This window comes from Sapajus apella, unplaced genomic scaffold, assembly GCF_009761245.1.
Source record: "Sapajus apella isolate SASKATOON/1434 unplaced genomic scaffold, GSC_monkey_1.0 scaffold31, whole genome shotgun sequence".
In the NCBI taxonomy this organism is placed as follows: Eukaryota; Metazoa; Chordata; class Mammalia; order Primates; family Cebidae; genus Sapajus; species Sapajus apella.
The window spans coordinates 14002162-14023964 of NW_022436971.1; the positions used below are offsets into that span (position 1 = coordinate 14002162).

The 21803-nt window shown below is 47.9% G+C and overlaps 1 protein-coding gene across 8 annotated transcripts in view; it reads right to left on the minus strand.

Annotated features, from left to right (window-relative positions):
* Positions 1 to 21803, minus strand: part of GREB1 (growth regulating estrogen receptor binding 1) — a 159738-nt gene that overhangs the window by 22012 nt on the left and 115923 nt on the right. For 6 of the 8 annotated variants that reach the window (XM_032294100.1, XM_032294101.1, XM_032294102.1 and 3 more), the window contains exons 15-22: positions 21115 to 21295; positions 19494 to 19689; positions 17736 to 17872; positions 8897 to 9236; positions 7316 to 7431; positions 4800 to 4999; positions 3399 to 3488; positions 709 to 1343 (exon numbers count right to left, since the gene is read on the minus strand). In XM_032294100.1, the coding sequence (XP_032149991.1) occupies positions 709 to 1343; positions 3399 to 3488; positions 4800 to 4999; positions 7316 to 7431; positions 8897 to 9236; positions 17736 to 17872; positions 19494 to 19689; positions 21115 to 21295 (1895 nt within the window). Of the gene's footprint in view, positions 1 to 708; positions 1344 to 3398; positions 3489 to 4799; positions 5000 to 7315; positions 7432 to 8896; positions 9237 to 17735; positions 17873 to 19493; positions 19690 to 21114; positions 21296 to 21803 lie in introns of those variants that run through there. The other 2 variants (XM_032294103.1, XR_004273708.1) reach the window with 2 other exon arrangements.

Genomic DNA, 21803 nt, shown 5'->3' on the forward strand with positions numbered 1-21803 from the left:
AAACAGACAACGATGTTAAATTGGTAATATCCAATAGTGTGAGGGTATGGAAGAAGGGAGATTTCCTTGGTCAGAAACACTTTCTTTTGTCCTTTTTAAATCAGAAAAAGTAATATTGTTCATTCTACAAGTTTAAGAAACAAATGGATACTGAATCGCAACCCAACCCCAAAGCCCAGCTCTGTTCCAAAGAGTGGATCCCCGTCCCCAGCCCTCCTCCTCCCTGCAGGCTCATGGCCAGGAGACTCTGCCATTGAGAGGTGAAATGGACTTCTGTTGTTAGGGAAACACCATGAGCTGGAGAAGGGCTGAGACGGGGAAACAGAATCGCCAGTTCTCCATTAATGGTCTACCGAAGCCTTCTGGCAGAGAACCGAGAGTTTTGCTTCTATTTGTTAGAGAATCGTGCAGCACACGGGAGGCTGAGTGAAATGGCGTGGGGATGAGGAATCGGCATCTGATGCACCCAGAGAGGTCTCCCGTCCGCCCCCCACATCGCAAGGAGGAAGAACGGAAGCCACCAGCCCTGAGTGGCAGATGTGTCCCGGCCTCCTCCCCCTGGTCCAGCCCTGGACATCAGAGAAGATTCCACCAGAGGAAGGGTGAAAAGTGAAGATGTGGAGGTGGCCGCCCCTGGGCCTGCCCTCCGGGTGGGAGTGTGAGAACACCCGAGGCCGGGGCTGTGCTGGGGCAGCCAGCGACACCCACCTGAGGGGGGCCGCTAAGCAGCAGCCTGCGGGGGTGGAAGCCATCCACGCGACCCTCAGCCCTGTTGCCGTAGTCCATGTGGCTGGGCCGGGGCACCGTCCACTGCCGGTAGTAGAGGGACTGCTCGGTGGATGTCATGGTCTTGCTGAGCAGCGGGCGGAAGGAGCTGGCCCACATGACAGAGGGGGAGGGCAGGAGGGAGGCGGCCTTTGGCAGGCCGCTGCTGTCGGTGGACATGACCATGTCATACACAAGCTTGGGCAAGAAGACGACGGGCGGCTGGCGGCAGGCCTTGGTCAGGGAGCACTGGGAGGCCTGCAGGACCAACGTGCCGGTGGCAGGCGCCACAGGCGAGGAGGACGAGCCCAAGGAGGAGGAGGACAGCTGGGAGCACGGTGAGGTGACGGACACCTGGACGCTCCTCTGGCTGGTCCTGAGGCTGCAGTCAGGCTGGGGGGTCAGCCCGGGACTGTGCCTGCTGATGGCCAACGGTGGCCCCTGACTGGCCTGGGGCCTCTGTTTCTCATCAGGGGCTCTGCCCTCCTCCGAGGGGCTGCAGGGCTGGGGCGACCTGGCACGCTCTCCCTGGGGGAGCCTCGTGGGCTGGGCCAAGGACTCACCACCCAGCGCTGAGCCTGAGGAGAGACAAACCTACTCAGGGATGTCCCAGGAGGGACCCGTCCCAGGAGCAACCCATCCCCAGAGTGACCCATCTCAGGAGTAACTCATCCCAGGAGCGACCCGTCTCAGGAGCGACCCATCCCAGGAGCGACCCATCTCAGGAGTGGCCCGTCCCAGGAGTGACCCGTCTCAGGAGTGACCCGTCCCAGGAGTGACTTGTCCGAGGAGTGACCTGTCCCAGGAGTGACTTAACTCAGGAGTGACTTGTCTGAGGAGTGACCTGTCCCAGGAGTGACCTAACTCAGGAGTGACTTGTCCGAGGAGTGACCTGTCCCAGGAGTGACCTAACTCAGGTGTGACCTGTCCCAGGAGTGACTTGTCCAAGGAGTGACCCATCCCAGGAGTGACCCATCTCAGGAGTGACCTGTCCCAGGAGTGACTTGTCCCAGGGGCAACTCGTCCCAGGAGTGACCAGTCCTAGGAGTGACCCATCCCAGGAGTGATTTGTCCCAGGAGTGACTTGTCCGAGGAGTGACCTGTCCCAGGAGTGACCTGTCTGAGGAGTGACTTGTCCGAGGAGTGACCCATCCCAGGAGTGACCTGTCTCAGGAGTGACCTGTCTCAGGAGTGACCTGTCCCATGAGTGACTCGTCCCAGGGGCAACTTGTCCCAGGAGTGACCTGTCCTAGGAGTGATTTGTCCCAGGAACGACCCATCCCAGGAGTGATTTTTCCCACGAGTGACCCATCCCAGGAGTGACCCGTCCCAGGAGTGACCTGTCCCAGAACTTGCCGGGAGCTCCTGTTTCTGCCCCAGACCCCCCGACCCAGTGGCTGCAGCTCTGGCTTTTCTGACTGAGCTCCAGCCTAAGAGGCAGGGCTTCTTTCAGTCCCAGAGCTCTGGGCTGAGGGTGAAGAGTGCTCAGGGCTGACTTCATCAGGGTACCTGGGAGGGAGACGCCAACACCCTTGTGCACAGGCGCATGAGGTGAGGGAAAAAGAAGGGTGGCCCCAGATGCCACCTGGCCAGTCTCTTGGTGGGCTCTGACCTCTCCCCGTCCCCAATCACACAGCAGCTACTCTCAGCCACTTCTCCAGCCACAGCTAGGCACCCCCCACCCAACTGGGGCCCGCAGCCACCACACCCCTCCCTGCACCCAGGTCCCTGAGCCTCTGGACCCTCCAGGCTTCTTCCACTGCAACAACTCCTGCAAGGCCAGCTGAGGGTCAGCTGTTCTCTCAAACCTGTGGTGGCCTCACCTACTCTGAGATCTGCCCTCTGCCTTGAGACAAAATTACAGACTTCTTCACATGTGGAACCATAACACATAACACACGTGTGTGAAAAACGACTATAAAATAACACGTCTTTTATGAGAATGATGAGTTAGCTTCCTGTGGCCGGTCTACATCTCATTTATCCTTCAGTGCCAATCCAGATATCAGTAGGCCCTCATAATGCTTTCAGTAGGAAGACAGGGGATACTCTTTGATGTTTATGGTCCTGACTGCTCCCAAGGAGACAGGGGAGCCCTCAGGGCAGAGACCATGTGGAGCCTGCGTGGAGCCCGTGGCGGCACTGCCCACCCACTGCGGCTCTGGCTACAGGGAGGGCTCGTGAGCTTGTGCTGCCTTTTGCTGCTCTTCCCCTGGTGAAGTCTCCGTGTCTACTGCTCTCCACCAGAACACCCTGGGCTCAGCTCCTCTCCCCACAGGGCACAGGGTTTTCCCAAAGCAACAGCGGCAGGGAGAACACCCAGGGACCCACCCCTAACACAGCCAGGACTCTGCCAGAGACCCCAGGCACAGTGAGGGGCAGAGTCCACGGTCTTCCCCTGACGACAGGGGCAGCGGAACGCTACAGGCTTGCTCAGAGACTTCAAGTTCTCCAATCCCAAATTCACCAGAACATTTACTCTCCAGAGAGTATAGTGCTTCAAAGATTTCCTTCTTCCCTGTTCTGATGGGAAATAAAGGATCAGCAAATACCCCTACATACATTTCTTTTCATTCTCTGAAACCTCAAAAACCAGTCCGCTGGTCTGGTCCTTCTTGCATGGGAAGACTCACCGGACGCCTTAGAGGAGAGGGACGAGGATGCTGAGTCATGGGAGCAGGACCTCTCCCTTTTCACGGGGCTTCTTTTCTCCGAGGTGGAGCCTGTTTCAAAACACACATGCTGACAATGCCCCGAAATCACCATCCCTGACATTTACCCAGCACTTCACAGTGCGTAAAGCACGTTCCCATGCATCCTCTCTCCTCATTCATTCACTCATTCACTGCCATCTTCCAGGCCCCCACCATGGACAGGGCTCTGAGGAGACAAGAGGGGGTGGCCAGGGTGCAGGGAGGCGCTCTGCATGCCACGAATGCTGCTGCCCATGAGGCACAGCTGCAAGCGGGGTCAGGGAGCCCAGGGGGAAAGCAGGGCCTCTCCTGGAAGAGGGGGCATCTGGCCCTTGTCCTGAAGGGCCGCAGCGCTTTCCAGGTGAAGCAGAGAAAGGAAAACTGCAAGCAGCGGGAAGGGTAGCCGTGCAACACAGAGGCCAGGAGGGCAGAGCACAGCCTGGGCACAGCGAGTTTAATGCAGGCCGGTGCCCAGTGCGGTGGGAGCTGTGGGTATAGAGGAGCAGATGGTGAAACTAGAGAAGGGGGTTCCTGAGACACCAGGGAGCGTGGAGACGTGCAGCAGACACCCACCAGTGGAAGAATTAAGTCAGGGTCTCTGCTGTGCTTGGAAAAGATGGCTACAGGCGGGCAGGCCTTTCCATCTGCATGTTAACGGATGAGCGAGCTGAGGCTAGGAGAGGTCCCACAGTAAAGACAGAGGAGGGAGCCCACAGACCCGGGCTGGGGCCCACGCCCACCTCCTTCCACTCTACCACACTCCACAAACGCTCTCTAGTTTTTGTATGATTGTCTGTGTCTTTCTCATCACATTGTTGACTATAGTCAATGCCTTGCAATGTTATCATTTATGTGTCCTATTAAAAAGATGGTACCAGATTTGAAGAGTATGCAAATGAGCCTGTTTTCATAAATCTCACTAATGGACAGCATGCTATGGAGTTGATTCACACAGGAAATAAGCAAGCAGATCACACGAGGTTGGAATTCCACCAGTGAGTGGAATAAGAACAACAAGAAATCTTGAACTTCAACTCTAAGAAATCTTAATTTTTCTTCCTATTAAGAATTCTAGAACTGGGAAGAACCTCTAGGGATTTCCACCTTCTCACACCACCAAAAGAGATGGGGAGAAAATAAGCAAAGTCTGAATTCAATGAGAGCTTTGCCATTCCAGCCCACACTGGAGACCTCTCATCCAGAGCTGCTGTCCAGCAGACAGGTCCCAGGACCCTGCTGAACTGGAGACAGCTGTCTCCATGAGCACAGGCAGCCTCAAAGCTCATAAGCCAAGAAAGACGTGCAGATGGGGACACCTAGGCTGAGGGAGTCACCCCTCACCTTCTGTCCCCAGCTCCTCATCCTCGTTGTCTGTGCTGCTCAGCTTCTCTGCATCACTCTCCAAGGCCTCGTTCCTAGCCCCCTTCTCCAAGAGAACCTCGTTGCTCACAAAGTAGGCAGCCAGGCCCAGCTCCTGCTCCAAGGCTGTTCTCACCAAGCAGGAGGAGTTTATCAATCGCAGGTCACAGTACCTCAAAGACCTAGCAAGACACAGAAAAAGGCGTCTGCTGAGGGCCTTCCACAAACGGGGTGCTGTTCCCACTGCTGCAGGCAGCACTGATCGGGACCACAACCTGCCTTCCGGTGAGGACCCAAGGACTCGTACACGTGGAAGAACCAACAGTGTTACCGCAAGCTTGCAGCAACAAACTCAGTATAACCATCAATATTTTGGGGCACCCGCTATGGATTTAACCCTGTGCTGCACTAACTTTTGGGTCAGAAAAAAAGGGGCTTGAACCTGAGCTCTGCTACTTCCTAGCAACAGAAGCTGTGACAAGCTGCACAACTTCTCTGAGGCTCTGATTTTTTCATCTGAAAGGTGGGAATGAATATTAATAACCATCTAAGTGCACTTTGATAAAGATTAAATGTAATCAGTGGGCATTTAATTATTCAATCCAAGTGAACACATGCCAGGGTAGTAGATGCTAGAAATATGACGGCAATCGAGTCAGACACCAACAAGCAACGCTACCGTGAGCAGCAGAGGAAAGGCCAACAGCTTGCTCAGACTCGGCAGCAGAAACACAACCAAAGCAAAGGGCTTAGGGAGGGGTTTGTGAGGGTTCCAGTGGGGCTCTGAAATGAACTGCTCATGTGACCTCAAGCAAATGATCGTTCACTGACCCAATCATAAAACAGGGTGGAAACACTACTGCTGCGAGGAGTAAGCTTTATATGAAAAGTCTAACATGGGCCGGGCGTGGTGGCTTGCACCTGTAATCCCAGCACTTTGGGAGGCCGAGACGGGCAGATTACCTGATGTCAGGAGTTTGAGACCAGCCTGACCAACATAGTGAAACCCCGTCTCTACTAAAAATACAAAAATTAGCTAGGCGTGGAGGCTCATGTCTGTAATCCCAGCTACTCGGGAGGCTGAGGCAGGAGAATTGCTAAAACCAGGGAGTTGGAGATTGCAGTGAGCCGAGATCGCACCACTGCACCCCGGCCTGGCAGAGCAAGACTCTGTCTCGAGGGGAAAAAAAGACAACAAAAGTCTATCATGATGCCTAGTACAAAGAAGGGACTCAGCAAACGCCTGCTAAAATTTCAAATAGATTAATTAATACATTGTCTCAGTCCTTAAGGAGTTAAAGAAGAATTCATCCACATGAAATAGCAACAACCAAGGTCAGATGTTCTGGAGACCCCTTCCCTGGCCCATGAGTATGCAGCACGCACAGGGCCATTTGTTAAAGTGTGGGGCGGTCCCAGGGGAAGAAGCCAGACCTTCTTCTGCTGCCTCAGCCTCCCAAATAGCTGGGACTACAGGTGTGTGCCACCATGTCTGGCTAATTTTTGTATTTTTAGTAGAGATGAGGTTTCACCATGTTGGCCAGGCTGATCTCGAACTCCCGGCTTCAAGTGTCGGCCAGACTGGCTTAATCTTGGCAAGCCTCAATTTTTTCATCCGTAAAATGGAACTACTGAAATAGTACCTTTCCCCCAGGATTAAGGTGAGAGTAAAATGAAATAAAACATAAAAGAATCATCTAGGACAGTGCCCAGAACGTAACTGGAATTCCATTGATGTTGGCTTTTGCTATCTTGTTACACATGGACAGGTGTGCAAAGGCCCTGTGGCAGGCTGTCTGCTCTTCTTCATGGTAAGAAGTCTCTAAAAGCCAACCTGTCACTACCAATCCAAGAAACTGCCTTACAGGAGGCCCAGTGACGTGAATCTCGAGTGTCTGTGTATCTGTGTGATGGCCTAGAGACCCCCACCACGAGGGAACACTAAGTGGATGTGTGGCTGAGACTTTCCAGGCTGTAATGGCTTCAGAGGGACACACCCTTTGAGACAGTCCACTCTGTGCTGGAAGAACCAGCTCTTCCCAAGCAGCGTCAGCTACCCCCTTCCCAGAACACCTCCTAAGCAGGGAGGGCCCAGGCATTGCAGCAGCCTAGGTACCAGCGGGAACTGCGGCTCCAAGCCCTGGAGAGGACGCGATACTGTCCCAAGTGGAACTGCCATCCCCAACGCACGCAGGGCACCTCATGAGGAGAAACTGAACTCAGGAGGCATTAAATCCTGGCTCCAGCTGCCTCCACCACAGAGCCCAGCAACAGCCCTCACCATGAGCCCAGAGTGCCTTTCTGAGAATCAGGAAAAGCTGCATGGGCCTTAGACACCTGCTGGGAAAGCCCCAGTGAAGGCCCCACCCACAGTACCCATCAATGCTAGTGGTGCTGCCTCCCAGTGGGGCCCGACAACCCAGCCTGACATGCTCCCCTGAGGGGGCCCAGGCAGCCAGCTCCTTGGAGACCCCGGGGGGCATAACCCCTCTACTTACCTTGGCAAGGACTCCCCGTGCGGGTCCATCCCACTGAAGATCAGGATGCAAGGCAGACCCTCCAGCTCCAAGTAAGTCTGGGGTTTCCACTCCACATCCTCGATGTTCTGCCACGTCTGCAAACAACGAAAAAGAAATAAAGCCACAGACGCCTCCCTTCCCAACCAGCCCAGCTCAGGGGAAACCTGATGGCCTTCCACCAATTGAAAGTCCTGAACTACATCCTCTGACCAAAAGGAAATTGATTTAGACTGGAAATAAACACACCATCGCTTGGCCACTGTATTCTCAGTCGTCTAGAACATGTAGACTAGCCACCCAGAACATGTTCAAGACGTCTGTCAGCCAGCAGGCTCCGTGAAAGAAAGTCTATATTGTCAGCTGCTGTTTATATCTTTTTTTTATTTGAGAGAGTCTCGCTCAGTTGTCCAGGCTGGAGTGCAGTGGTACGATCTCAGCTCACTGCAATCTCTGCCTCCCAGGTTCAAGCAATTCTCCTGCCTCAGCCTCCTGAGCAGCTGGGATTACAGACATTTGCCACTGCATCTAGCTAATCTTTGTATTTTTAATAGAGACAGGGGTTTCACTATGTTGGCCAGGCTGATCTTGAACTCCTGACCCCATGATTTGCCCACCTCGGCCTCCCAAAGTGCTGAGATTACAGATGTGAGCCACTGCACCCGGCCAGCTGTCTCATGTCTTCCCTGTGCTCTCTCCTGACGGTGTCCTCCCTTTCATTGCTATTTTCCACTAGTGTTCTTTCCCCAGCCTTCCTGCATTTGGCAGGTTGAGTGAGAACCTACTGTGGGCCAGGTGCTGTGCTAGGCTTTGGGGGCTGAGTTCTGTGGGGATGGCCCTTGCCCCCACCGTCTGGGGGAGGGGCCGGATGACAGGTAGGGGGCATGGCACTGCCCTGTGTGTGGTGGAGGGGGAGGGCATCTTCCTGAAAGAGGAAAGATGCCAAGCTGAGTGCCGCAGGAAATAAGCAGGGCAGCTCACACCTGGAACCCAGCACCTCACGGGCTGAGGCAGGAGGGTCGTTTGAACTCAGGAGTTTGGATCAGCCTGGGCAACATATTGAGACCCTGTCTCTCCTAAAAATTTTAAAAATTGCGAAGTGTGGTAGCACACGCCTGTGGTTCCAACTGCCCAGGAGCCTGAGGTGGGAGGATCCCTGGAGCCCAGGAGGTCTAGGCTGCAGTGAGCTGTGATCATGCCACCACACTCCAGCCTGGGCCACAGAGTGAGACCCTGTCTCAAAGGGGGAAAATAAAGAAGCATCAGCTAAACAAAGAAGAGGGGAAATGGATGCTCAGGAAAATGAAAGCAGGCTGCTGCCCAGAGGTCTGAAGTCGTAAGGCAGTGCTGTGAGGTGCCGGGGTGCTGCTGGGGTGCTGCTGGGGTGCTGCCGGGGAGGAAGGCAGGGAAGAACATCGAGGAGGCTGGGGGTGGCTGGGTCTAGGGAAGCCATGCTGGCCACGCTGGGGGGTTTGTTGCCACTCTCTGCCTCTGGTGAGTACCGCCCCCCCGCTTTCCCAGGTACCGCCAACCCTTCTACCCATCCCTGTGCACAGCACCTACCCTGAGCTGCTTCACAAAGTGCTTCCCCACGGTGACGCCCGAGCTGGGGCTGCCCAGGATGATCTCGAAATGCTCCTCCAGCGCCAGCCGGGCCCGTACATGGGCCAGCCGCTCATAGGCCACGGCCGCCAGGGGTGAACAGGGCACCCGCAGCAGGACCATGAGCCCGTGGCCACAGGGGCACTGCTTCGGGGAGTTGAGGAGGTTCTGCGTGATCTCCAGCGTCTCCACCGACGTGTAGTTCTTCATCTGCGGGAGGCCGCTCACGGCCATCAAGGCGGCCGCGTAGTGCTGCACAAGAACAAAGGTCCTGATCACCGCGCTGTGCAGGCGGGGGAACCTGCAAGGAACACAGAGAGACCATGCCCGTGACAGCCGCACCCGCCGGCCCACTGCTGCCAAGTCACCCAAGACATCCATCACTCTGGCACAGGCAGCTCCCACACTATACACAGTTGTGTGGCCTCTAGAAGCCTCAGGTTGTGGGAACCTGAATGAGAAGCCTTCTTTAGAAACCAAATGATACAATCCTTTGTTTTTTCCAGTAGGGAAACAAAAACATAGGTTTGTTGTTGTTATTGTTTTTATGTTTTTCAGCATTTGGCACTTAGTAGCTGCTCGATAAATATCTGTCCAATGAATGAGCAGATGAATGAATGATATAAATGTCTATTTTGTCTCTGTCAGCACAATGTGTAGTTCTCTGAGGAGGTAGCTAATTTGCCCCAAGTTCCTACAAGAAACAGGAGAACCACCAGCAATCAATATGGAAATGCAGCTCCCAGAGGCCCCGGTTCTAAACCTACATCTTTGTGTTCACATCAATCACAGTGAATCATTAGAGATACAAATAAACGTATTGTAATTTGACAGACAAATTACAAATCAGAACTTATCCAGCCAAATCAAGAATCCCGGTTTTTGCTTCAGAAACTGTGGTGACTGTCTATGTCCCTACACAAAGGTGGTGGCCGCTCCCACGACCACCTACTCTCCCAGAGTGGCTCTGACCGGTTAGGGTCAAACAGACCCCAGGGCACCAGTGAAAAACTCAGGCCCCTGCAGATGACGATGTTTCTCAACAGGAATCAATAAATTCGTATCCAGTTTATGTTCTTCTGGGTTTACTGAGCTGGAATGAGTCTCCCTGGCTCTAGCTTTTTGAAGCAAAGGTAAGGTAGTTTCTCGACCCACAAAAGTGGGTTCCGTACCACGGCCATGCCACCCCATAAGTTCTATCAGGGCAGCCAGCTCGCCTTCCTGCAGCACCTCTGATAGCATTTCTGACATCATGATGACATCCTTGCCCCTTCTTCCTGACCATCCTCCTCCTTTGTTTCATGCTTCCTTCAGCACTACATCCACTTTGCAGGTCACATAACCTGGAAGCTGCCCTGGCAAGTTTGCATTACCAATGCTGTCTCAGGAAGGAATAACTGGTTCACAGACTCTGGCACGAAGGGGACTCAGCAGCCCAGGGATTGCTCTACTTATCCCTGGTGCACCAGTCAAATAGTGCTCAGGAAACGGATCACCTGAGGTCAGGAGTTCGAGGCCATGCTGGCCAACGTGAAAAAACCCTGCCTCTGCTAAAAATACAAAAATTCGCCGGGTGTGGTGGCACACACCTATAATCCCAGCTACTTGGGAGGTGAGGCAGGAGAATCACTTGAACCCAGGAGGCAGAGGTTGCAGCGAGCCAAGATCACACCACTGTACTCCAGCCTGGGCAACAGAGCGAGACTGCACCTCAAAATAAATAATAAATAATGCCTAGGAAGAAAGAAGAAAGTGCAGTATGGAAAATGGCCTCTGCTCAAAGGACAGAGACTTCTGCTTCTGGCAAGATGGAGCAGAAGGGATCAGATTTATCCTCCCATCTGAAACGACTGAAAACCTGAAAACATAAATGAAACAACTGCATTTCAATACATGGGCCATTAGGTAGTGAAAGACAGTGATTCTAATGATGTGAAACAAATTAAGTGAGCCCCCCAGCTTCTGCCTACAGTTTCTGGAATGCACTCAGGAAGAGGGAAGCCAGGCAAAGCTCAGTGTTCTCCCTGAGTTGAGGGAAAGTATCAGATTCCAGGAAAACCAAGGCATCTAGAGATCACAGGGCAAAGTACCAAAGAGGAGAGATCTGCAGAGGTCCCCCCTAAAGTCTTCAGCTGATACAATCAGTGCACAAATGTAAGGGAATGACCCACAGCCAAAACAAGAATCCTTTGGTTGCAAAATAATTAAAAGGAACAATATCTTGAGCTTATGTAGGGCTGGGAATAGTTCCTGTTTCAACAACCAATACGGAACACCTTGGAGTCATAGAACATTGTAGAGTACTTACTCAAAGAATTTTGTCTCAGTATTGGGCAAAGTTAGTGCTACATTAAATCTGGTCCTCCCTAACAAAGTTTAAAAGCAAGGCCTGGAAGGATTCAACTGCGTCCAAGTAACTTAGTTGTATCCCAGAAAAAAACTCAGTATTTATAGATATACAAATATATCTAGCACCCAAGAAGGCAAAATTCACAATGTTTGGCATCCTCTCAAAAATTACCAGACATGTAAAGAAGCAGGTAAGTATGATCCATAATAAAGAGGGGGAAAACAATCGATCAATAGAAACTGATCCAGGAATGACACAGATGACAGAATGCATAGGCGGCAAAACTGAAACAATTATTGTAACTATATTCTGTATGTTTAAAAATCTAGAGGAAAGACTGAACTTGTTGAGTAGAGATATAAAAAAACATAAATCAAATTCTAGAGATGAAATCTTCAATGTCATAGACAGAAAATAAACTAGACCCTGAATTCTCAAGGGAGCTATGATCTTTGTATGTGACCCTTGCCCTGCCAGCCACAACAGATCTGTTCAGATATGGAAACCCACCTCAGACAGAGCCAGTCTTCTCTTGGGATTTTTCAAAGTATAAGAAAAAATAAATCCGCCTCTGGAAGCTAGAGACTGTGAAGCTCAGCATCAAGCAGTGGTAGTGTTTCAGTGCACGAGGAAGCCACTGTGCACTGAGATACAACAAAGTCATCATATAGATACCAAAGACAACATGGTCTTGACAGTGTTTGAAACTTAAATTGTTAGGTATCTCTGCTGTTCTATGGGTATTTATTCAACCTTTCCTATTATTTTATGAGTCAATACATCCCTCTTTTTTTCTTAAAAGAGTTCAAGTTGAGTTTCTGTTACTTGCAACAAAGAGTCCTGGTTAATAAACACAATAACTGTGTATCATCAATGTGTATACACATCAATGCATGTGACACCCGAAATTGTCTTCTCTTAGGAATCTTGTCATAAAACTGTGCTTTTGTAAAATATATATAATGAAATTGGCAACATATTAGATAATGTAGAAAATAAGATTAATAAACTTGAAAACACAGCAATAGAAACTAAAATGTCCCAGCACTTCGGGATGCCAAGGCAGGAGAATCACTTGAGGCAAGGAATTCAAGACCAGCCTTGGCAATATTGCAAGAAAAACTTTTAAAAATTGGCCAGGCATGGTGGTATGCACCTGCAGTCCCAGCTATTTGGGACGCTGGGATAGGGAGGTGGCTTGAGCCCCGGAGTTTGAGGTTACAGTGAGCTATGATCATGCCAGTGCACTTTAGCCTGGGCAACAGCCCTAGAAAGATTCAGTCTCTAAAAATAATAACAGGCCAGGTGCAGTGGCTTAAGCCTATAACCCCAGCACTTTGGGAGGCTGAGACAGGCGGATCACAAGGTTAAGAGATGGAGACCATCCTGGCCAACATGGTGAAATCCTATCTCTACTAAATAAATAAAAATTAGCTGGGCGTGGTGGCGCATGCCTGTAATCCCAACTACTCGGGAGGCTGAGGCAGGAGACTCACTTGAACCTGGGAGGTGGAGGTTGTGGTGAGCCGAGTTTGTGCCACTGCACTCCAGCCTGGTGACAGAGCAAGATTCCATCTCAAAATAATAATAATAATAATAATAAAGAAGCTAAAATCAAACAGAGGGAAAATAATAAATAGAGAATCAGGGAGCTATGGAATAACTTCAAGAAGCGTGAGATGTGTATAATTGGATAACTTTAAAGGGGGAGAGAGTGGAAAGCATAAAAAATATTGGAAGAACTATGGCTAAAATATTTTCATATCTGGTGAAAATTCAATTAATTCCAGCATAAGAAACATGATGAAAACTACAAGGTATATCTACACAAATTGCTTAAAATTCAATAAACTTAAAAATTTAAATGCAACCAGTAAGGTGGTCAAGGTGACATTATATAGAAAGATACAAAGGTGACAGCAGGTTTCTTGTTTGAAACAATGCAATTCAGAAGACAGTGAAGCAACATCTTTGATGTACTCAAAGGGGAAAAATGTCAACCTACGATTTTATATCTAGGGAAAATATCTTTTAAAAATGAGGCAAAATAAAGACTTTTTTAGATACACAAAAGCTGAAAAATTTCATCATCAATAAGAAATGTGAAAGAAAGTCCTTTACATATAAGGAAAATGATACCAGATGGAAATCTGAATTATGCAATGTAATGAAGAGTGCTGGAAATGGTAACTACATGGGTAAATAAGATAAAAGGTGTTTTATCTTATTTAAATAGCTTTATAAGATGACTGACTGTCTAAAGCAAAAATACTGTGGAGTTTATAACATAATAGAAGTAAAATGTATGACAACAAAAATACAAAGTCTAGGCAGGGAAAAACGAAAGTATATTATTATGAAATTTTATACATAAAGTGGTATATCATTTGAAAGTAGACTGTGATAAGTTAAAAATATATACTATAAAGCAACCACTAAAAATCACAACAAAGAGTTATAGCTGAGAGAAAGATGCATAAAGAGAAAGGCAGAGAAAGAGAGCATTAAAAAAACAGATGAGACAAACTACAAGATGGCAGATTTAAACCTAGCTGCATCAATAACCACGTTAAATGTAAATGGTCTAAATATTCAATTAAAAGGCAGGGATTGTCACATTTGATAAAAAAGCAAGTCTCAACTATAAGCTGCCTACAAGAAACCAAATTTAAACCAAAAAAAAGAGAAACATGCTCAAGGTAAAAGGGTAAAAAATTATAATCTATAGTAACACTAGTCAAAAGATAACTAGAATAACTATATTAATATCAGAAGAATAGATTATAGCACTACAAATAATATTCTTTGGGCCACTTGAAAATAGTAAAGGAGTCAACTTATCAAGAGACCAAAGATGATACACAAATGGCAGATAAACATAGGAAAAGATGTTCATCATTAGTCACTGGAGACATTAAAATCATGAGCTACCGCTTCATACCTATTAAAATGAATAAAATTAGAAATACTGACCATCAGGTGCTGACAAAGATGTAGCGCAACTGAAATTCTGATGGGAATGTAAAATGAACTACAGTTGACCCTTGAATATCACAAGTTTGAACTTCAAGGGTCCACTTATATGTGGATTTTTAACCAAATGCAAATCAAAAGTACAGTATTTTCTAGATGTGAACCCCATGTACATGGAAAGCTGACTTTTGCTTACATGTGGATTCCAGAGGACTAACCATGGAACTTGAGTATTCATGGATTTTTGTATGGCAGGGACAGTTCTGGAATTAACCCCCCATGTATACCAAGAGACAGCTACACTTTGGAAAACAATTTGGCAGCTTGTTAACAAGTTAAACACACACCTATCAAATAACCCAGCCATTTCACAACCAGGTGCTTACCCATGAAAAGTTAAAGTATATATCTATACCAAGCTTTGTACATGAATGTTCATAGCAGCTTTCTCTGTAATAGCCAAAACTGAAAAACAACCTAAAAGCCTCTTAACCAGTAAACAAACGAGTATGACCATAATATTCTATTCTAGAATACCGGCAGCAAAAAAGAACAAACTATTGATACATAAAAGAACATGGATGAATTTCAACATAATTATACATAGTGAAAGAAGTCAGGCCAAAAACAGAGTGCATATTGCGTAATTCCATTTATATAAAACTCTAGAGAATGCAAACTACTCTGCAGTGAGAAAAGAACAGGAGGAAGGAATTACAAAGGGGCAGGAGGAAACTTTTTTTCATTATTTTGTGGTGACCATTTTACCAGTCTATATGTGTATCAAAATGTAAATTGAATACTTTGAATATGTACGGTCTACTGGCTGTCAGTTAATTCCCCATTAAAGCTGCTGTGGAAAAAAAAAAAATAAGGACAAGCATTGTAAGCAGAAACTAGTGCCCAGCTCCAGACAGCACCCCTTAGGTCAGACAGATCAATGCACCCCAGCTGTGGCTCAGCAGAGAACTATGCTTACCCCTAAGCCTCTGTGGTAGGTCCTAAAGGAAATAAGTTCCATAGACAATATATTAGAAGAAAAATCGGAGTTGTCAAAGGTCTAGATCTTGTTTTTCAGTCACAGTAGGTTTGTGTCCAATTGGCAGTCCTACAAGCAGTTTTCCCAGCTGTGTGTTGGCGTTTATGACACATGGAGGACTAACAGTCTGGCCACACACATGGTGGCAAGCGGCAGTAACTCCATGTCCTAACCTTTATCTCCTGTGCAAATTACAAGTTTCAAGAGAGTTTTCCAGACAAATGATCCTAGCAAAGGCAGTATGGTATGGTGGAAAGACATCAAACCTGTCTACAGTCCATGTTGCCACCAATAGGCTGCATGAACTCAGGCAAAACTCTCACAATCTGGGCTTCGGTTCCCACAATTATAAAATGAGGTGGTTGGGCCAAATAATTTCTAGAAGTTCCTATGATTCTCCATACTTCACCATTCCAGGGTTTGATACTGTCTTCTCACCCAGTGAGAATGAGATTTAATCTCTATATAATGCCTCTAGTTTAACAGAGAGGGAGACAGAAGGGAGGATGATGATGGTGAACACTGGTGGAGGTGGTAGTGGTAACAGCCAACAGGAGCATGTAACGTGTGCCAGGCCCTATTTCCAATGCTTTACGTGTATGAATCCATGTAATCCTTATAGTATCTCTATAATGTAGGTGTTATCATCCCCAAAGAAAATCAAGAAACTTTCTCCAAGTCTCACAGCTGATTAATGGCAGATTCAGGATTCAAACCCAGGAGGGATGATTTTGGAGCCTGGGCTCCCAGCATGCAAGTGCTAAGGAATGTGCATACATACATTATCTCATGAAACTGTAAGAAGCCACTAGAAAGGCAGATTTGTTCTACAGGTGAGGGTATGGAAGTTGAGACAGGTTAGATGATTTACCAAGGTTAAACTAATAGAGGGTAAACCAAGATATACCGGCATGGTGGGCACAGGCTGCCCTTTACCAGCTGTGAGACTTTGGTCAGTATGGCCTGGTGGCTGCATGGTTTTGGAGCCAAGCAAGCAGGGTTGGGGTCCAGTTTCACTATAAATCCCCCATGTGACCTTGGATAAGTGGCCTAACTTCTCTAAGTCTCTGTTTCTTCATCTGAAAAAAGGGGACAACGGTATTTCCTATCTTACTGTGTCACTGTGAGGATTATTTCAGATAACAGAGTACCGAGCCCAGTGTCTACAACATACTAAACACACCACCTGTGTTCACTGCCTGAGGAGAGGCAGAGGAAGGGCAAAGGCTGGTTTTCTTGCCTCAACGTGAAATCTTGGAGGGCTTCTTCATGCAGCAAGTTGATGAGCGCTCAGCTGCCAATCCATGAGTTGGAGAACTAATTTGATCAATTTCTATCAGTGTCACGGGACTGAACACTATCTAAGAGATTTAGTTTCTTCAAGAGTGTTCTGGGAAAATCTAATCCCATGAGCTACTGGACACATCTCTAGCCTTCTGGAGAATTATAGCATGCATGGATGTGTTGAAGGCTCCAAGAACTCTCATAGAACAGAAATCCTTTTCTTAAATGTTTCTCAGACACATCTGGCCACGGAACCCCTTTACACTTAGCAACTGTGAGCATCCAGCCAAAGCAGTGCACCTTGGAACACACAGCTTGAGAAGGATATGTCTACTTTCATCCCTTTGTCTGCAAATGAGAAGAGTGAGGTTCAATAAGGGGAGCAAGTAGAGGCCAGCTCATGCTGACAGTCAGTGGCATTTTGTTCAATGGCATTTTGCTTTGCAACAGATCATCTATAAAACATGGCCTGGTTTTACCATGAATAGACCATGTGGACCCTGGCAATCACTTAGCCTGTCTGAGCCCCGGTTTCATCTATAAAATGAGGTCTGTTGCGACAGGGTTGAAAGGGCTGGCTGTGCAGTCAGACTGACTCTGGGTTCTCACCCAGTTCTGTCACTTGCTAGACACGTGGCCTGGGGAAGCTATGGGGGCCTCTCCAAGCCTCAGTTTCTCCATTTGTAAAATATGGATAATAGTAGCAAGTGGCTCAGAGCGGCAGTGAGAATCAAATCAGATACTGAAAGTAAAGTTCATGAAAGAGTGAATGGCACAAAATAAACATTCAATGAATGATACGCATCAGAAACAAAAATGAAGCCAACTGTGATCATCACTGCAGCTTCTCTTAAAGCTTTTGTTATCTTCCTCCCATTTTCCCACCCTCCATTGGCTCAAAAACATGATTCCACATTCCAGCATATTTCTGCTCATTGTCATCTCTAAAATTTTCTAGAGCAACAGCATGATGAATTCATCACTGACCGAAAGGGATTCAAATATTTCTTCCAAATACAGAGGAAGAAAGAAGACAGGGTACATTTAATGGAGAAACCGAGTTACCCTTCCTGGAATTCCCTGGCTGGCTAAACACACCTAACTTGCCTTTAAGCTACTGAGTACTTCTAGCAACTTAGAAGAGAGACAAATACCTTTTTCCTAATGCAGTGACCATGGCCTCGAAGGAGCTATCATATCTGAGCAAGGGAAGGCTGTGTCCAGAAAGGGTAGATTCAATAAACTCAGACAGCCCAAAGTACTTCTTATTTTCATGATATAACTCCACTCCCTAAAAGAGAGAAAAGCATTGATCACTCAAACATTGCATTTGCAGGGATGGTCAGAGGTTCATGTGGCAGGTCTACGGATGACCTGTGTTGGCAACTGCATCTAAATCATGCCTACTGTGCAGTCCCTTGGATTGCATTTTATAAACTTCTTCCATCTGCAGAAGCAGAGCAAAGAATGCCCCATACTTTAAAGGTGGTATATTCCCATCACTCAGGTGTTCTCCCTTCATTTGATCCCAATGTCTTTACCAAGAATAAAATCAGCCTTACCTTTTTAACGTACAAATTTCTTTGTTAAAACTGCTTCTTTCTATAATCTTAAACGGTTTGAGGAATAGGAAAATCAACTATCTTGCATTCAGTTGCTACTAAAAATCAATAGACAAAGAAAACATTTATCTAGCCAATTTTACTCACACAGACATAAAATTCCAAAGTTGAGGGAGTTTGTTGAAAATATACAGGCATGAAAACTCTACCCCTAAATGTCACAGTGGTTAAGGGCCGAGCCCTGGAGCCAGTGGCCTGGGTCATATCCCACCTCCACGACTTTCTAGCTGCCTGGCCTGAGGCAAGTGGCCAACTTTCTTGGGTCTCATGTTCCCCATCCGTAGATGAGAACAAATTGTAGCACCTGCCTCCAGCATGAGTTCACAACATGAAGCACTTTGGGCAGGGCCTCCCTGGCTCATGGTAAGTGCCTTACAAGCAATGGCTATTGCCACCATGAATTCTCAGTCCACAGGACGGAAGCCAGGTATTTTTTTTTTAAGTTCTTCAGAGGACTGAGAGGCACACCAAATAAGTCTCATCTTTTACACTTACTTATTCCTGTGTAACTAACTACAAACCACCTGGAATTCTCAAATTACGAGACTTTCATCAGTATGGCTTGGTGGCTACGTGGTTTTGACGCCAAGCAATCATGGTTAGGGTCCAGTTTCACTATAAACCCCCCATGTGACCTTGGACAAGTGGCCTAACTTCTCTAAGTCTCAGTTTCTTCATCTGAAAAAGGGGGATAACGGTGTTTCCTATTTCATTGTGTCACTGTGAGGATTATTTCAGGTAACAAATAATTATTACTGAGCCCAGGGTGATTTCAGTCTTCTATTTTGATGAGAAAATGCCAGGTGATAAGCTAAAAACTCACTGAGTTTTGAGGGTATGTGTTTAGTTTGAGGAAGGAGATTCTGAATCTCACTACCTAAGGATGCAGGGATGGGGAAAACAGGAACCTTCCTAGGGCTTCCAGAGACATTGAGTTTGGCTCTGTATGGAGCCCAAAGCCCCCAGCCCTTAAGGGGTCTACCTTCAATATCTCCATCCAATGCCATAGAACAAACATTCCAAATCTTGCTCAGAAAGCTGCAGCCACCAGAGAAAATGTCAAACAAACTGCATGACATCTTCCAAGATGAGGAAGCCAACTGGCGCACTGCAGGAAGGTTTCCAAAAAGACCAAGAAGGGTCTACACGTAACCCTGGGTTGAATCAAAGATCCAGGGAGCTGGAACCCATTATCCTCAAATGCACTGGTCAAAGCTTTTACTAAATGTAACTTCTGCCACCCAAGTGTCATTGCTAAATACAAGGGCCCGGCAGCCCCGTGGCACTCACGTTGCTGCAGGAGGTCGGCCAGTGGATCTCGTTGTAGGGGCTGATGAGCGTGTGCTGTGTCTGCAGTGCATATGGGAAGGAGGTCACGTGAAGGGTCACAATGTTGGGGGCCTCCTTCACCTCCCTGCAGTTGAGCAATCGGTCCACCAATCCCACCGAAGGGTCACTTTGAGAATAGAGGTTATGAACAGCGCTACTGAGGGAGGAAAAGACACAATAAGTGGAATTACTATATTTTTTTCTAATTTTCCAAGGATGAAGCAGTTGAATAAATTTATAACTAACCCCTGGCTTTGCCAACAGTTGAAGACTATGGCTCCGCCCATGACTAGGAATACAGAAAAAAACGGCTGGACTTCTGGTAGCTGTCAGGGACTCTCCTGAGACTCATTACTTAGGAAAAATGTGCCTGCAGGGGACAGTAGTCAGAGGATTTCTTACAAGACACACACTCCTTCTACCCCATCAGACAGTGACATGTCCCCAGGAACATTCCAGGGATCAGCTGTTCCTCTTTGGCCCCATCTGATTGTGTACTTACCTCCTTATAGAGTCCTTCTGACCTTGAAATGATCCGGAAAAGATATAAAGAGTCAATTCTATAGTCAGCTTAAAAGGCGGCACAGAGGGACTGGGAAGCGTTTTGGACAAGGGTCTAGGAGCCAGGCCCAGCTCTGCACTTCTCGGTGGGACAAACGCCTCTGTGTTCTCTCCTGTAAGTCTAGGGGATTTTTTTTTAAACCAGTGCTTAACCCTTTGGATGGCAGGAGGCCACTCTGAGGAACTTACCCCCAAAATGAATATTCACAATATAGCTCTTTCTACAATTTGGGAATATTCCAATTTCCCCCAAACCCATACATGGATTCTAGATGGTAGATCCCTTACGAGGTGATCCTTCAGGTCCTGGCCAGCCCTAACTAACTGTCTGCGGATCTGTGACCATCGAAGTTTTTCTCCATGACCTGGCCCAGGAGCCCCATTCCTTCCTCATGTATATCAGTAGAAATGTCTGAACGCAAAACCCCTAGGCCAGTCTCACAGAAATGACCAGTCCTGGTAAACCAGAAATCCTGCCAGACTCTCGGCTTGACCCATCTGAAATTCATCTGGGTTTATGTTCATTTTAGCTGAGTAAAATCGCTCCTTAAGAAGGGCAGGCATCAAGGGTGACCCATGGTACTGGAGCCCACGGAGCCTCTTTCAGGGAAGGACTAGGCTGAGCTACTCCTGCTAGGACCCTCCGCACCCCACACCTGCATGGTTCCTTGTGGTGAGTGAACTATGAAAGAAATACATCAGGCATCAGGTTGTGATTTGGGGGCCTCGGCTCTGCCACTAACACCCTCCCCCTCCACCCTTCCCAGTGACCCTGGGAGACATGCTTCCCTTCTCCAACCCTTAGATTCCACCATGGTAAATTTCAGAGGTCGCACTAGATAATCTACGAGACAACTTCCACCTCAGGATTGTGGAAAACATGGATGGCACCTGCTTACAAACACCAAACCCAAACCTCATCCATCTTTTCAGGACTTGTACCCTCAGCCCCAGCGAACATCCACATACAACATTTCAAAGATGGAAAATGTCAGCCCGTCATATATCAAGTCCGTCTAACCTCACAAGATCCCAGTGCGCGTGGTCGTGGATCAGGACAAAAAGTGTATGCGGGTTCTGGAAGGAGTTTTGCAGAAAAGCCTTAAATTTTGTCTGTGCCTCCGCGTCTAGCTTCAGAACATACTGTTCCACCCTCTGCTTGGTCACGTGCTCTTTTTCCAGGCCAAGCTCCAGTAAAACTCCTGCAACACAATGAAATACATCAGTAACTCCCAGCATGCTCACTGGTTTTCATTCACTCAACAGACACCTACTGAGCAACTCCCATAAAGCAGGTACTGAGCTAGACCCAAGGATGCGTGACTAGGAAAAAGTAGGGAAAAACTCCCACATGGGCTACAGCTGTGTAAGTGTCCTGCACAGGCGCTGGGGCACAGGCAAGCGGTGCTGCAGCCTGGCTGTGTGTACAGCAGCCCTTTCTAGGAGCACCAGCTTCAGGAAGCAGCTGATCCCAAGCCTGGTAAGATAGAGGGAACTAAACGGTCCCACCAGCAGCAAAATCCCTCTCTTGGTCTGAATGCCACAGGGCTATATATTATGCCACTAAAGAGTGAGTCACTTCAGTGAAGACACTGGACATCTGTGTACTCTGTGGTTAAATACGATATCCTTGAAAGTACAAGGAAAATCCATTCAGTGAAGCCAGACAGCAACACATGGTGAGGTCACCAGCCTGAGTGGGACGTTGTG